This window comes from Lemur catta, chromosome 13 (assembly GCF_020740605.2).
Source record: "Lemur catta isolate mLemCat1 chromosome 13, mLemCat1.pri, whole genome shotgun sequence".
Taxonomy (NCBI): Eukaryota; Metazoa; Chordata; class Mammalia; order Primates; family Lemuridae; genus Lemur; species Lemur catta.
Window position 1 is genome coordinate 23,023,458 of NC_059140.1, and position 17,499 is coordinate 23,040,956.

Genomic DNA, 17,499 nt, shown 5'->3' on the forward strand with positions numbered 1-17,499 from the left:
GTAATATTAACTAACAGCTAGTTCTAATATTAGTAAAAATGTCTTTAGGTTCACATTTTCTAATCACTTTCATGTCCTAGTAGAATCCACATAGCTTCTTAAGAACCAAGTGCTTAGTCTGAAACACAGTACATTGTTATGTAAATGCCACAAGATTAGGTGAAGTTTGTCTCCATGTAAGATCCATGATAAAGTGATATTGCTCCCAAGGGTAATGTTTTCATGGTTCAAAGTCTTAAGCTTCCAGGAGTTACTCTGGTGGTGGGAAAGAATTTTTTTGATGTTTGTGTGAGTGTGCCTTCACAAACCTTCCCAAATGTTTTCCAAAAGTCATCACATATCTTTCCTTTTTCTTTTTATCTTTTTAATCCCTCTTCTCTTCCTAATAGTGCATCAAAACCTACAACTCTGACTGGCATCTTGTGAACTATAAATATGAAGATTACTCAGGAGAGTTTCGACAGCTTCCAAAGTGAGTAAACTATCAGACCACACAAGATGATGGAGTTATACACATCGGGAAAAGTCTTTTTACTTGAAATGCTCAGGGAGGAATATAACTTCATATGCAATGAGAATAATTGGAGAAAATATTTCTAGATGGTTTGTGTGTATATGGTGTAACTGCTGTTTACAGGGCCTTTGATGATAAGACTCAAATACAGTACTTTGGTATTGGTAGGTGGTAATAAACACATGAGTAGTTTAATTATGTCCAGTGATTCTTTTCAGGCTACCACCAACAAAACATAAATAGGTGAAATTTTTTCGTTGAGAAATACAAAACAAAGAAAATGGAAGTGTATTGAAGTATGCTGCAGTGTGTTTTTTTGTTAAAAAAGAATATTTAGATGAAGAGACTTATAAAGGACATATTATATTTTATGTTAAAAAATAGTAAATCAAGAAACAAGTATTTTCCTAGTTAAATTTCTTTATCTCCTTTGAAGTATTAACTCATTCTAGGTTATACCAAAAGCAAATGTGTTTATACTGATTAGTGGTAGTTAAAGTGAATCAAGGATTGGCAGAGACTGTTATAAAACAGTACATCCTGAAATGGTACAGGTAATGTCTTGGTCCATTTTGTGTTGCTTTCACAGAATACCTGAGACTGGGTAATTTATCAAGAAAAGATGTTTAGTTAGCTCATAATTCTGCAGGTTGTATGAGAAGCATGGAGCTGGCATCTGCTCAGCTTCTAGTGAGGCCTTTTGTACTGTATCAAAACATGGTGGAGAAGATCAGAGGAGAAGTGGGCGGGTACAAAGGGGAACCAAACAGGAGGAGGAAGGACCTTGCTTTCTAACAACCCATTTTCAAGATAACTAGTCCTGTCACCAGAACAAAAACTTGCTCACACTACTGTGAAAAGAGCACTGAGCCTTTCAGAAGGGATCTGTGGCTGACCCAGACACCTCCCGCTAGGCCCAGCACTACCACATTGGGGATCAAATTTCAGTGAGTTTTGATGGGAATAAATAAATCATATCCAAACCATTGCAGCTGGCAGATTGAAGTCTAGTTGATGGTGAAAATTGAAAGCAATGTATTGTTTGAAAAGTAACCATCATAAATGAAAATATTGCTTGATACCTGATTAATATATTTTTCTTTGTGTTGTATCTGTGAGTTTGAGCCTTTATAGTATTCTCAGGGGACCTAGCTATTTGTTTTTCCTCTTTGTGTGGCTCTGCCACTCCTTAGGAGTGTTCAGCCAACTCCCCAATTGCTTCTTTTTAAACCTCAGCTGAGAACACTCCCTCCTAACATTATCTTCTCCAGATGGGCATGCTCTTTTTAGTTCTATATTTACCCAGTCCTCATTTGGGGATCTTAAAGTTCTTCCCATTTGATTGGCTAAACCCATCTTTATTGTTTTGTTCATATTCTCATGGTTGGAAGCTAACAGACGCTGAGATACAGTGTACTTTCTAGATGAAAGACTGCTGGTAGATTTCACTTTGTGGCATTCATAAGAATTTCCAAATGTGTGATGAGGAAGAGCAAGAGAATTGTAACCATGGTGAAAAACATAGATTCTGTGTTCTGCCTGGGTCAACTCTGCCCTCTGTAAGCCTCAGTTTCCTTATCTGTTAAATGGTCTTAATAAGTCTCCACCATCTAAAGGATTGAATGAGAGAACACATGTAAAGTACACATCACAGGGCCTGGCACATAATAAGCATTTAATAAAGGCTGGCTGCTGTTGTTACTGGTGTCTTGCTTTTGTTATGGTTAATTCCATAATTGTTAATCACTTTAAATGCAGTGACGCCACATTCTACTTTTGCTCATAAACTTTGCATTAAAAGTTATTCTACCAAGTCTTTATTTATTAATAACTAATCCATTTCCTTATTTTTAATATGTCTACTAACTCCCAACAAGCTATGTTGTCTCTTTTACATAGTTTTTTGCAGCTTTCTGACTCAGGTTTCTTGGCTTACCCACTTTGGGTAGCAAGGGCACTGATTGTTTTATTCTTTATCTGAGCGGGCCAGCTTTGGATTTATTAAAGGCTGGTTCCTCTGATGGAGGAAGAAATGCAAAGCCTGTGCACTGACTAGGCAATTATAAAACAAGTTTTCTTTCTTGTTTTTAAAGCAAAGTGGCCAAGTTGGATAAACTTCCAGTTCATGTCTATGAAGTTGACGAGGAGGCTGACAAAGATGAGGTGGGACGCCTGCTTGCCATTGCTTCTCTTCTCGCTTTAGACCTAAACATTGATTGTTACAGACTTAGAAGGTTCGTTAGAAAATTACCAATATTTAGCCAAAACAAGAATTGGAGTGTTACATGAAACGGGAAGAATTTTAAAAAACGTATTATTTGATTGATTGAAATAAGATCTCTGTTTCAACTTGACTGCTTAGCATTTCATGTTCTTCTGGTTGTGTTTATTTGCTCTGGGATCATTTTCAAAGACTTGGATCAGATTTGGCTACATTGTTAAAAGATATCAAGATTACTTAGACTTTAAATTTAGGTTGTTTTTCAACAGGATATATTGAAATGAACTGCCAGCCAGTAGATTTTTAAATGGCTGTTTCTTCAATGATTGCTTTTAGTGAAATCTGGTTTTATCAAGCCCATTCTCTCTGCTCCTAGAGAAAAGATTATGGCTAGAGGAGTGTATAACTGAATAAGGGAGACATAAAAAGGTGGTGCTGGCCATCTCTGCATTTCTCGTTCTCCCCCTTAGATATTGGATGCCCCATTGTGAGTTTAGGTTTTTTCATTTTTTCCCCCTAAAATGTCAACTGAGCCATTACACCAGTCACTGATAAACTTTAATAATGTCCATATAGCAAATTGTTTTAGAAACCACTTTTAATATAATTCTGAGAAAAGTAAGTGGTCATTTACAATAAACAAGGTCTTGAGAACTTGATGCCAATTGGGACTAATATGATAGGAGGACCAATTGAAATAAGTCATGGAAGGGCATACAATACATTGTAAAGTCCTAGACAGGGAAATTATTACTGTTAATAACAATAAAACTACTAAAATTAATATTGAGATGTCCTAAAACAAAGCATAGAATGGGTCTTTCTGCCATTGTCTATTTGATTACAAAAGAATTGCAGGATTGTCTGTGCATGTGTTTTATCTGTCTGTTTATTGTATATACAAATATATGCCTAACATTTTCAGCAGCAGTAGCAGCTCCATGCCCACTTCCGTAAACCCAGATCTCATCGTGTGGGGTCTGAACTTGAAAAAGCATGTTTCTTTGCTTCTCTGGCTTTCCCCTTCACTTTTCTAGCTCCTCTCTCACCCTCTGTTCCTGCTTGCACTCTTGCCCCTCTTTCTTATTCTCCTTTGCCCCATCATTTTATCTCTCTTTTCTGTATTGCTTCACATTTCCTCTCTTTCTTTTTTCACCTTTCCCTGAACTAAGCCTCTGGGAAGTTTTCCAGGAATTTGCTTTTGTCCTCCAACTATAGGGGAGTGTAATTTGAAAACATTTTTCATGGAACCAGGCAGGACCTTCCAACTAGAGTGGTCAAGTGTGGTATGTACTTTCCGTGGTTCATTAAACACTTAAAAATAAAAATTTGGACTGGAGCTTGCTTTGCCTTTAATGGAATGGGGTTTTCAGGAATGTAGGCTGGTCCTCTCTTTTACTGCTGAGTGGACTTTAACATGATTTGTAGGCATTAGTGTCAGTAGTTCCTCCATTAAAGGGGTGATGGACAGCTTGGCACAGAGGGGATGGTTTTCCCACTGACCAAGCTCACAGCGAGTCGCCTCGGTGGTAACGGGAGATTGATTGTGGTGGTGTTTTCCTTTTCTCCCAGGATGCTGCCTCCCTTGGATCTCAGAAGGGCGGAATCACCAAGCATGGGTGGCTGTACAAAGGCAACATGAACACTGCCATCAGTGTGACCATGAGGGTGAGGAGGCCTATACCCTGCTTTCCCCTCCCGTGAAACCCTCTCTGCTATAGGTCTTGAGAACAATGCCCAAGATGAATGGGCGTGCTGTTCTTCCTGACAAAAGGGACGTTGTCTGTTTACTAGGATGCTTCCCTGATGGTAGCACCCCCATTGGGACAGCCCTGTCCACCCACTTCCCCCACCGCCCTCTGACCACTAGCACGAAGAAACTATTACTGAGCTGGTATGAAGGGGCATCGCTGATGTAGGCTTTCTTCTCTATCCAAACTGAAAAATGCTCCTTGATACCTCACAGAACATCACTGAGGGGGCTGTTTATCATGCTAGACCTCAGCCCTTCTGTGGAGGTGCACTGCAGCAAAGTCGAGTAAAGCAAAATTGAGGACTGAAAAGGAAAATTGTTAACTTGCAAGAGGGTTGCAAAGAAAAAAGTAAAACTAGTCTAAGAAGCTATTCAGGAGAAAAGGAGGACCAGAGAAAGATCAGGATTAGGAATAAAGAGAAAAGAAGCAATAGAAGGGAGGAAGGATGAACAGGAAGGTGAAAACTAAATCAGGGGAAATGTGACTGTCATAATCCCAGGGCTGGAAAATCGTTCAGTGTCACAGGCAGAAAATAGTTCCTATTCTGTGTGAGCAAGAAGCCCTGGGGAGTTTAGAGAAAGTTTCCATCCTTCTGTGCTGCATTCCAAATTGCAAGTCCCCGCACTGCTTTTGGGTGGTTATGTAAAATTTCAGATTCTGTGGGTGAGAAAAATGACCCGTGGATGTTAAGGCAGCCACCTCCACAGAACTGAAATGCAGTAAGACTGTTGGATGTGCTGGGGAGTCGTAACCCATCCAGTTACCTGGAGCGTCCGCTGGAGCGGGGTTGGTTTTGGAGAGAACTGAAACAGTTTTTATGTATGCGTGTGGTCATAAGTGGGTTATTGATAGAGATTGTGACTCTTTTCATTTTGAAAGAATAGCTGTGTGTGTATTTTTCTTCCAGTCATTTAAGAGACGTTTTTTCCACCTCATTCAACTTGGTGATGGATCCTATAATTTGAATTTTTATAAAGATGAAAAGATCTCCAAAGAACCGAAAGGATCAATATTTCTGGATTCCTGTATGGGTGTGGTTCAGGTAAATATGAAAAGAGTTTTGTCATCAAGTTTTCTTATCTGCAGTAGTACTATTTGTGAATTGGCAGGTTTACAGCAAACACTTCCAAAATACAATACTCATGGGACAAATAACCTAAGGAAAAGCTTGTTTTTTATCATTGTAGAAGATGGGCAGGGATAACACAGAGGCAGATGACATTGTGGCACGGGCGAGTGCTCTGGAACACAAGTTCTTGTGTTTAAAACCTGCCACGGCCACTTTTCAGCTGCGTGATCTTGGACAGACTCCTTACCCAAAGTTTCTTCATTTGAAAAATTCGGATAATGATAATGTCATTAATAGGATAAATGAGTGCATTGGATGAGTCAACATGTGGAAATATTTAGAACAGCTCTCGCGTCTCAGTGGTGACTGTTAATTGCTATCACGGGAGTTCCAGTGGCAGTGTAGCATATCAGTAAAGAGTTGGGTTTTGAAGCAACTTGGGTTTGAATACCTGCTCTACCACTTACCAGCTGTGTAACCTTGGGGATGTTATTTAACCTCTCTGTGCCTCAGTTTCCTCATTTGTTAAGTAGGGATAATGATGGTACCAACTACAGTTACTGAGAGGATTAATTAATTAATACTCATGAAGAGCTTAGAACAGTGCCAGCAGATGGTAAGCATTCGGTCACTATGAGATAGTTTTGTTATCATAGTATTGTTGTAGAGTTATTCTTATAAATTATCTTTAATTATATATGACAAATGAACATATTCTTATTTTTAAAAATTGGACAGTGCAGATAAAGCGAAAGTCCTGAGTCCCTCTCCCCGCCTCCCATCTCTCCCTTTCCCAGGGAGCTGTTACCAGTTTGGTGTGCATCCTTCCATATCTTTTTATAGTTGTCTTTAAAAGCAGGTTGCTGGTTTCCCCACCCATCATCTGTCCATCTCTCCATCTGTCTGTTCATCTTTCCATCCTTCCACCCACTCCCTTGCTGTTTTCCAGGAAGATTTAAGGCAGCAGCTTACAGGGATGCATAAAACATAGGACAGCCTCAATTTAAAGTGGGAGTGAAAGCAGAAAGATGAACAAAGGGTTGGGATGGGGCGAGATAAAATAGAATTAAGAAAAAGACGCACATGTTTTGAAGGCCTAACGCCTGCTATGGGTAGACCACCAGAACGTGGACACAATTCATAGCGCACATAAGACACAGAGAATCCAATTAGTCAGAAGCTGCCCCAGTAATCTCAGAATGAAGATCACTCAGGCATTGCTCTGAGGGTCCTCAGACAGAGGGCTCTCTGATTAACGAACAGTCTCCCTAACAACTCCTCACAAAAGATGCAGTCATATTAGCAGAGAATTCTCCCCTAAACATGACTCTGTGGTGGCTAATCACATCAGCCCGAAGCTCGTTTCTGTAAGGAGGCTGTTTTGTGGGGCCAGTATGGCTAAAGTCAGGGGCACAGCTTTCTCGAGTGACCACAGGTATTCTTGTTTATGTATTTACCTGTTTACCTAAAATTAAAGTGCGTTTTTACCAAGGAATAAATTCATCTAATTCAAACAGTCCAGAAGTTCTGAAGGGTAGTGGGAAAAGTACCTCACCCCTGTATTACCCCTACCCAGGCACTCCCTGCTCCTCTGAAACAGTCATTTTCAACTTTATTCACTATTCCTTTTGGAGTTTGCCTTCATATTTCTGGGTCATGCATGTTCATGGCTGGTCCTTCATTCATCAGCTTTGGACATTGGATGACTTCCTATGCTGGTAGATAGGATTTTAGTTCCTGGTACCCTCCTTCCTATTCTAATCTGGATGCATCACTTTCTCTGCCCCACACAGCTGCCATCCTAGAGATTCCCCCTGCCCTCCTCCCTGTGTCGGATTCCCTGGTTCCAGGATCCCATATCTTCCTCTTCGTTGTCGTACTTCTTGTTTTTGAGGAGCACATCCTCCAGTAACTTCCTGAGAAATTTTGTGTATGATATTAATTTTTTGAGCATTAGGTTATCTGTGAATATCTTCATTTTTGGATTCCCACTTGACTCATAGTTTGGCCAGTTAGAAAATTCCAAGTGAAATCATTTTGCCTTGGAATTTCGGAGGCATCCTGTGACCTTCTAGGTGCTGGTGTCCTTTGGAGGAGTCTGATGTTGTTCTCAGTCCCGGTTCTTTGTGATCATCTCTTTATCTCTAGTGGTCTGAAATTTAGGCTGTTGTGTCTTGACTTTGATTTTTTTTTTTTTGGTAAACTTTTTTTGTTAAGGCTTGACAGATAAAGAGAAAGTACACACATAATGGGTGTGTGGCTCAGTGAGTTTCTGCCAAGTTTGGCTGTCTTTTATCTTTTGTGCTCTTTTATCTTTACCTCATTCTGGAGACTTTGTCCTGCACACTCTGGTCCCCTTGGTCTTCCCAGCTCTGGTCAGTCTCTTAACTCAGCAAGATGGCAGGACTCTGTTTGGGTTCCCCTTCCTGTGCCACGATCCAGATACTGACTCCAGGCAGAAGGCTGAGGTGGTGTGGGGCTGACTCTGTTAATTTCCCTTTTTATCAGGGACCACAGGCCTGCACTGTCTGTGGCCCCTTATCTATTTTGTTCGGTTTTCTAGTAATGATGACAGGAGAGTAAGTCCAGGTCCTGTTACTTCATCCTGGCCAGATGTGGAATTTAGGGGTCTGGCATGAGATGTCTGCAGGGGTCAGGCAGGTGGATGAGGTGGCAGAAGAGGCCTGGTTGTAAAGCAATAGGGAATGCTGAGGACTGTGGCAGACTGGAGCCTGGTACCGGGTTACAGGAGCAGCTGCTGCTCAGCTCAGCAGATGTTGCCAGGCGGAACTGCTGGCTCAGCAATGTCAGATCATCTGGTTTTTCAAAAAGCTACAGATACAGAACTTGAGTTAAATCTTGGTATCTTTAATTATTGTAATGAATTTAAAAAACCACTGTGCAGTACCAAAAAATAATGATAGACTACATGAAAGTGTATTATGGGATCCTGGATCAAAACTAATGCACTACTTAATGTTCACTGAAAATTATTTTCAGTCAACAGCTCATCTGTACGTGGACGTCTCTCAGCTAGTAGTTCAGCCCCAGCTGAAAGCTGCCGCTATGAACAGCTGACCTATGTCAGAGTATGTTTATTGACAGTGTGAAGTAAGGAGTACCAGAGTGATTATCAGTGGCAATGAATAACTTCTTGTGTGGGATTCCCAAGTAGGAGTTTCCTTTCATTTGCATTCCTGAGTTGGGAGACCTTTAAGTTACCTTTTAACTGAATTTTCTGGCATTGACTTAAAAGAATATGTTAAAGCAAAACTAAATATATTTGGCAATCTCATTTTTAAAAGTAGGAAGTAATTATTTTTGTTTTATAAGAGAGTTTTGTTGCATGTCTTTGGCACAGTGTTCAGATGTTTATAAGTACAACAGCCCTGAGCTTTTACTTAGTCTCTCGAGTGTATTTCAAAAACTAAGGTTCTAACTTCATTGGAAATCTCTTCCTTCAGATTGTTTTTGCAGATGTAGCTGATGGTGTTTTTCATGTAATAAATTGTGTCTAAGGCTTGAAAAGATTAAAAGCATTTTTTTATCCATGTCTGTTTGTAAACTGAACACCAGAAATTATGATTTAAGTGTTTTTTAAAAATTATTACTACTTTTGGATGTTATAAAAAATTAGTTCGTTAGTACTATGAACTCAAAGAAATGCCTAAACTGAAACTAAGTATTTTCGAACCCTAGAAATTGAGTATACTTATTTTGCAGATGAGAGAGAGAGGAATAACTTAGAATCAAGGCCTAATGTTTCCCCCCCACTTTTAACTTTTTATTTTCATGATGGTGAGTATGTGAGGCATTGGGGCATGGTGGGGAGAATCAAGGCCTAATGTTTCCCCCCCACTTTTAACTTTTTATTTTCATGATGGTGAGTATGTGAGGCATTGGGGCATGGTGGGGAGAGAACTCATTTTGTTTCTAGCCTTTGACTCCTTTTCTGATTCTTAGTGAAATGCAGGTGGCAATTACTGAGCCCACAGCAGACAGTCTGTGCACAAGAGTTTGTGTGGCTTTGCCGGGAGTAGCACTTGCTTTGCGTTTTCAAGAACCGTGCTGTAGAAAACACACCCAGACCTTTGGGAGGGTTGCCCTGTCCCCCACACCTCCACTGAGGAGCTCCCTCGGGAACTATGGATAGCCAGCTAAAATGTTACTGGGTGTAGGGGGCTATTCTACCCTCGGGTTGGCAGGAGTTTGCGATTTCACATCTCCCAGCCTATGCTTACAAGGAGTCTTGTGCCATGTTCCTCAGAGCTGAACCTCTATCTAGTGTGGGCAACCTGGGGAGATTTGGCCCTCCAGGGGACATTTGGCAGTGTCTGGAAACATTTTTGATTGTCATGATTCGGGGATGTGCTACTATTGGCATCTAGTGGGTTGAGGCCAGGAATGTCACTGAGCATCCTACAACGCCCAGGGCAGCCCCTCACAACAGAGAATTGGCTGCCCAAATGTCAGTAATACCAAGGTTGAGAAGTCCTGGTCTAGTGCAGATCTATCCTCCATCTTGTACTGTGTGAGGACTGTTGTCTTTGCACTTTGAATCGGTCACGCTCTCACAGGCATGAAAACTTGGGGCATGAGGCAAGGCCATGGCAGGGAGTCCAACTTCCTTTTGGAATTCATAAATGATGAGAGAGTTCCAGATAAGTCAGTCAAACATACTGATAGATAGTGGTTTGCTTTTTAAAATGCCATACTACATACTACCTTGTTAAAAAAAAAAATAGAAACTAAAGGAATATGAAAATTTTTTATTAAATTTCATTCAACAAAGATTTTTGAAGTGCCCACTATGTGCCAGACCCTGTTCTAGAGACTAGGGATGTAATATTGAACAAAAAGAAGGGAAACTCTCTGCCCTTGAGGAGCTTCCATTCCACTGGACAGGACAGACGTTGAATAAAATAAATATGTAAAACAGGTAATGAGTGGGATGGAAAAATAAAGCTGTGGATCAGATAAAGCAGGGAGGGTGGATAGTCCTGGGTTCTATGGGGAGGGGGCTTGCAGTTTTAAATAGCTTGTTCTGAAATGCCAATGAGATGGCCCCATCAGCCAATGAGAGAAACTATTTTATGGCAGTTCCAATTCTTTAAAAACATGTCCCTTTATCCTTTTTCCATTTCAGAACAACAAAGTCAGGCGTTTTGCTTTTGAGCTCAAGATGCAGGACAAAAGTAGTTATCTTCTGGCAGCAGACAGTGAAGTGGAAATGGAAGAATGGATTGCAACTCTCAATAAGATTCTCCAGCTCAACTTTGAAGCTGCAATGCAAGAAAAGCGAAATGGAGACTCTCATGAAGGTGGGTAGGTTTGGCTTCCCCCAGGTGCACACACGCTCTGTAGGGGTCTTTGTTCTTGCCAGGCGGGTATAGGAAGGAGACCTGTTTTGCACAAGTACAGGAGAGATGGGACAGATATGAGATCTTTATAGGTAGCCTGCCAGCAAAGATTTTGTCACATTAGAATTTACCTCCCTAATATTTTTTATGTGGACATTGTGTAACGGGAGAAGCCACAGCTTTGGATGCAGAGAGGAAGATCTGGGTTTGAGTCCCCTACATACCATTTTTCAGCTGTGTAGCCTCGGGCAAACTACTCATGTTTTCTGAGCCACTATTTATTCACCTTTAAAATGGGAATAAAAACAAAACTCGCTGGTCAGATGGAAAGAGTAAATAAGAAAATGTTATTTCAAGTACCTGGCATACAATTTGCAATGTGTTGTAAAATATTGGTAATGGTTGTTGTCATTAATAAGATCCTTTGGAATTTTTAAGACAAAATTAGGATGGGTGAGAGCCTCAGGTTAAATTGGTGAGAAAAGTCTGGCTATGTTATTGACAATTCATGTTATATTATAGTTCAAGCCTTTAGGTAGTTCCCCAACCCTGGCTGCCCCCCTAGAAGTGCCTGAGAGCTTTTTGAAAATACTGTTTCCATGGTCCCACCAAAGATTCTAATTTAGTTGGCCTTGGGTAGGGCCTGGGCAGGTCTGACTTTTGATGGGTGTGTCCCTGTGGGCTGTTGTTCATAGCTACTATCAGTTCAGTTAGATAGTGTGCATGGTGTACCAGCTGTTAAATGTTTGATGCTCACCACTGGGCCTGGGTGTCAGTAGTTTTTCAAAGCACCCCTGCACCCCCAGATGTTTCCTGTGTGTGTCCAGAGTTAAGGACCACTTTGTTCAAGGGCACCTAAGAGAAATGGGCTTCCTCCTCCTGTTTTAAATAAAATACTTTGAATTACAAGTGACCCAGATAATCTGTTTTGCCATTTTAGATGATGAACAAAGCAAATTAGAAGGTTCTGGTTCCGGTTTAGATAGCTACCTGCCTGAACTTGTCAAGGTAACATCATCTTAAATCTGCTCTTCATTGAATGCTATTAAAATACTTCTCATCTCATGAGTTTGTCCAGAATGGAATCTGTTAAAATCATAACGATTATGTTGTGATTACCACTCTCTGTTTTCTGACTGGAATATGAGGTTACATGAAGTATGGTACTGCCCTGAGTTGAGACTTCAGTCTCTTTTTCAGAAAGCACCTTACAAAGTATTCTCTTTTTATTATTCTTTATGTTTTTCCCCTAATAATATTTAATACTACATCACATGTATTGAAGAAATAACCAAAATACCTAGGTACATATTCTCATAATGACATGGTACTTTCTATGTTTATACACGTGCTTCTCCTTATTTAAATTAATAGACACAATTTCAAAGAGGATGGATGTGGTAATCTTGCCACTACACCAAAGAAAGGTTGCCTGAATGACAGAAAAATTTCCTGGGTCACTCTCAGTAAAAAAAAAAAAAAAAGGGGGGGGGGCTCTACCTGCATTTTATAATTTTGAGAAACTTAAAAGTTACTGAAAAGCACAAAGAAAAGCAAAACAACCACACTGCCACCATCCAGATTCAACATGTTATTACTATGTTGTCTTTTTAACTTTCACATTTTTAAAAGAAATAAAACATCAGTTATAGTGTAAGTTTTTTTAAAACACTATCCATATTCCCATTCTCTTTGTCCCCCCAACCACATCCAGAGACAAGCACTATTATGTTTTACTTCCATTTCATTTTTATATCTTTTACAAATCAGTCTATCATAATGATATATATATGGTGTTATTTTGTATGTTTAAAAATGTTATATAAATGCTAACATGTGATTTGTATTATTCTGCACTTTTTAAAATTCAGCCTTGTTGAGATCCGTCTGAGCTGGTATATGGATCTAGTTCATCCCTTTTACTGAACGGTATAAACATTTTACTTTAGCTGTTCTATTATTTCCATTTTTTTCTATTATAAACAATGCTACAATGAATATGCTTGTACTTGTCTCCTTGTGTGTATCCACGAACGATTGTTTTTTAAATGAGAGAAGTATCTTTGTCTTCTCTCTAGCCCTTTATATTCTTACTCTGTTACTGCCTTTCTATTCTTTTTTTGATAATACAGTGAAATAATGACTCTACACACCCAGAACTTAAACACTATAATAGAAACATGGTTTATCTATATAGGATTATAAATAGACTAGCATTCAGCATTGACCTTTATTTTAAGACAACACAGCTTTTCTCAAATATAAAATCTCCCTCCCTGGCTGGGATGTTAGAGCATTGTTTTTCTTCAGGACTTGACTGTTACCACAGTATCTTTTTAGCACCTGCCTATTAAAGCTAATTTTAGTGCCACCATTTTAACCTCCTAGTCTGGGAAGAGTTTTGGCTTGTGTGTTTGTACTTTCTTGTTAGGAACTTCTGTGTATCCTATTTTGCACTGAGATTTGCTTTTCTGTGTCTGGATGTTTGGGGATTCTCACAACAAAATGTTGGAACCTGTTTGGGTTTTAGTTTGTTGAAGCAGTTAATATATTTGATAAACTGTAGAGGTCAGAAAGTAACTTTCTGCTCTAACTCGGTGAACAGAATGGATACGTAGGAGAAGACACATTGGAGCCTAATGATTAATTAAAAATCAATGTTTTTTTTCTGTGAAGACATGTAGGAGGGGACAACCCTTCTTCTCTCACTATGTGGACAACATAATTCACTTTTTTTAGATCCTAAGACCTAGGGAGATTTTATATTTTATATATGTGTGTATATATATATGATATATGTATACATATTATTTGTGCTTATGTTTTCACTTTTTAAAAAAATTGAACATATTGAGAACTATTTCTAAACTTTGGGTTACAACCAAGTTAGCTGAAGCAATTTTAGTTGATAAATCAATTTAATTGACTTCAGCCCGATTTCTTATTGTTTGTTTTGATTTAATTTTTATTATTTTTTTAATTGAGCCATAGTTTACATTGAGCAAAATGCCCAAGCATGAATTGTATAGCTTGTTGGAGTTCACATTTGTATAGTGATTTAACCACCCCCCAGATCAATATATAGACCACTCACAGCATCCAGAGACTGTCTTGTACCGCCTCCCAGCTGATACTCCCGTTACTTTGACCTCCATCGCGGTAGGTTAGTTTTGACTATTCTAGGCATTTGTATGAATGGAATCATATAGTTTGTGCTCTTTGTGTCAGGCTTCTTTAGCTAAGCGTTATGTAACCCACATTTAAAAAAAAATTTAAGTGGAATAGAATTGAACAGAGAATATAAAAGTATATTACCTTTAATACTGATAGATATTATTTCACATATATACATGTATACACACATATATAGTGTGTGTTGCATTGTAATGTAAAACATATTTCTTTTTTTGGTATGCCATTATTGTATATTGTTACTGATATATAATAGTTGTACATATTTGGGGGGTACATGTGCTATTTCGATATCTGTGTACAATGTGTAATGATCAAGTCAGGGTAATCGGGATATCCAGCACCTCAAACATTTATCTTTCCTTTGTGTTGGGAACATTCATACATATTTCTTACTGTGGGCAAGGGTCAAAGCCTGAAAAATACAGAATCATTAGAGTCCCCCTGCCCTGTTCTCAGGTGTTTTATTTATTTATTTTTATTTTTTGGAATATAAATTTAAATTTATCTCTTAAATAATAAATGATCTTTTGGCCAGTCACAGTGGCTCACGCCTGTAATCCTAGCACTCTGGGAGGCCGAGGCACGGAGATTGTTTGAGCTCAGGAGTTCGAGACCAGCCTGAGCAAGAGCAAGACCTCGTCTCTACTAAAAATAGAAAGAAATTATATGGACAGCTAAAAATATATATAGAAAAATTAGCCGGGCATGGTGGCGCATGCCTGTAGTCCCAGCTACTCGGGAGGCTGAGGCAGGAGGATCACTTGAGCCCAGGAGTTTGAGGTTGCTGTGAGCTAGGCTGATGCCACGGCACTCTAGCCTGGGCAACAGAGTGAGACTCTGCCTCCAAAATAAATAAATAAATCAATAAATCAATAAATAAACGATCTTTGTAGAAAACTTAAAATAGCACAGTTTCATCTATAAAATATTTTTGCCCAAACCATCTAGCATGAACCCAATCAAGCCTCTAGACCTAACTTTCAGATTACAGTAAGTACAGGGAATACAGAAACAAATTAGAAGACACCATAAGGAAACAACTGGAGAAATGCAGGATATTGGGCAATATATAAGACTATCAGCCTACACTCTTTAAAAGTCAGCGTTATTTAAAAAGAAAACAGATAGGGGAAGAGTTCGATATTCAAAGAGACTACAGAGGTGTAAAAACCAAATGTAATATGTGAACCTTGATTGTTGAACCTGAGTTGGGAGCTTAGGGCCACAAGAGACATTCTTAGGATAATTGAGGAAATCTCTCAGGTGTGTGAAAATACTTTTATTTAAGAGGGTTAAAAAAAGGCAGAAGGTAATTTTTTGAAGGGAAAAAGAATGAAGAAAACTAAGATGTATTGTCATTCACTGAGCGTGCTGCTGTCAGGAGTGTTGGGAGCAGGTGTTTGTGGACTTTGCCTTTTAATGGCCTACTCAGCGGTGTGCGTAGTCAGTGGCCCAGGTACCACGCAGACCTGTGCCCTGAGCAAAAGTGTGATTTCAGCTGTTTATCATCCCCCTCCAGTGTATCTGGGGTGGGGATCATTTGTACCTGTTGAGAAAGCAGAGAAGTTGCCTATAACTGTTGGTCATCTATCCTGTTTTCAGAAGGAATGGGCCCCTTGGCTGCAAAATCAGAGATGTATGTAGGAGATGGGGTGGGGGAGAGAGCGGTGCAAGGAGGGAGAGTTTAGTCAGGGGATGGAAAAGTAAGGAGGTCAGTACCAGGGCAGGAAGGCACAAGACAGGGTCAGCCTGGGAGGCTGGGCCACAGTTAAGTAAGATTGCAGAGAAAGGCCTAGAACAATGGGGGAAGGCAGAAGGTGGTTGGAGGTGTCATTTAATGGCAGGTTCCTCTCTGGTCAACTCCTCTTTCTGCCTCCCTCATCCTGTTGCCCCGGCTTTTGTTTCTATTACTGAGACATAGCCAAACAGGATATGACCGACAGGAAGTTGTTTTAGTGCAAAAATAACTGATGTCTCATTCTGGAATATTATGGAGGGGCCCTTTACTTATGGTGTGAGCAATAGGGACTTAGGTTTTCAGAATATTTTGTATATTCTCGGAACTTATGTTTGTACATTTAGTACTGAACATCTTATTGTTTTCATATTAAGGGACACCCTGTATCTATCCTGAAACCTGTTCTTTTCCTCCTATTGTCTAACATGGAACCAAACAATTTTTGTTGTAAATGTAGCAGGATATATAGCATCAGTCTTATAAATATTTTTATTAAATACACAAACTGTAGTTCAAGTTAGTTAATTGATTTCTTCCCTAGAAAGAAAGTCAAGGGAGTAATATGATTAGGTTGTTAATCCCATTACTTAATTATTTAATTTCTCTGGTTACGTTTATCTTAGGTCACATTGGAATATGTATATCACCTCCTTGTATAAAGATAGTCTGAAGAAAACCCTTGTGCACCCACCTTATACTTTCTTCCACAGCTTTTCTGTTTTTGAGCTTTTTTTGTACTCAGAAAACAGCACCTCACTCTTAATTTGGTCTCCCCATGTGGTTGTTTCTGAAAGAGAAGCAGAGTGTCTTGTTAATCCAAAATTGCTCATATCCTCTTACCTTATAACTTCTTTTTAAGTGAATGAACCTATCTTTCCAGATAAGTCTTCCACAGTTGAACACAGGAGAAAGTTTGGTGTCTCAGACTTTATAGTCTCGTTGAGGTTGGGGAACTCGTCAGAACCCAGATGGTTTCACAGACACCTTTTCTGATTTTTTGAACCAAGTCTTTAATAAGTGCTTCTTTCCCTATATCCCAATCCAGAAAATGATATCATTGCATTACAGTGCAAAGGAACTGGCTAGGGTTGTGTTTGTGAGGTCATCCGGCGTTCCATTTCTGGGCCTCCTTATTCTGTAATGCTTTATTGTAGCTTTGAGACACAGAGGGTGAGATGGTGGTTCAGGAGAGTTAGATATCTTGGAAGTCGTGGAAATAGATCACGATAGTGCTTTTAAATTAAAGAATATATTATATATTCTGGCCTCCAAGGATTTTGCTAAATCTTCCTATTCCAACCCATTCTGTTTAAATTGACCCAACAGTCAACACAATATTTTTCTCATAATTCGTCCCAAGAATAAGATGCTATTGGCTGTAGTCATTGACTTTGGATTGTTTTTTCTGCTCACAAATAAACTTAAGACACAGAGCACACCTAAAGCCGACAGCAGACTTTCTGGAAACTCTTGAATATTTGGTTTGTAGTTACTTCTTAAGACAAAGAAGAAAACCTTGTCAGGGTGTATCATTAGTAGTTGAATTGAGACTTTATGGGGTGAGGTGGGAGGGACGTGGGAACAACCTTTGTTTTAGGTGAATCATTCTCTTCTTTGACTTTTGAGCAAGCGCCGGTTTCTACAGAGA

At 39.4% G+C, this 17,499-nt stretch overlaps 1 protein-coding gene across 12 annotated transcripts in view; it reads left to right on the forward strand.

Annotated features, from left to right (window-relative positions):
* Positions 1-17,499, forward strand: part of DOCK9 (dedicator of cytokinesis 9) — a 266,081-nt gene that overhangs the window by 142,975 nt on the left and 105,607 nt on the right. For all 12 annotated transcript variants that reach the window (XM_045567090.1, XM_045567095.1, XM_045567093.1 and 9 more), the window contains exons 4-9: positions 390-472; positions 2,608-2,677; positions 4,308-4,403; positions 5,397-5,531; positions 10,705-10,879; positions 11,859-11,926. In XM_045567090.1, coding sequence (XP_045423046.1) covers positions 390-472; positions 2,608-2,677; positions 4,308-4,403; positions 5,397-5,531; positions 10,705-10,879; positions 11,859-11,926 — 627 coding nt within the window. The remainder of the gene's footprint in view (positions 1-389; positions 473-2,607; positions 2,678-4,307; positions 4,404-5,396; positions 5,532-10,704; positions 10,880-11,858; positions 11,927-17,499) is intronic.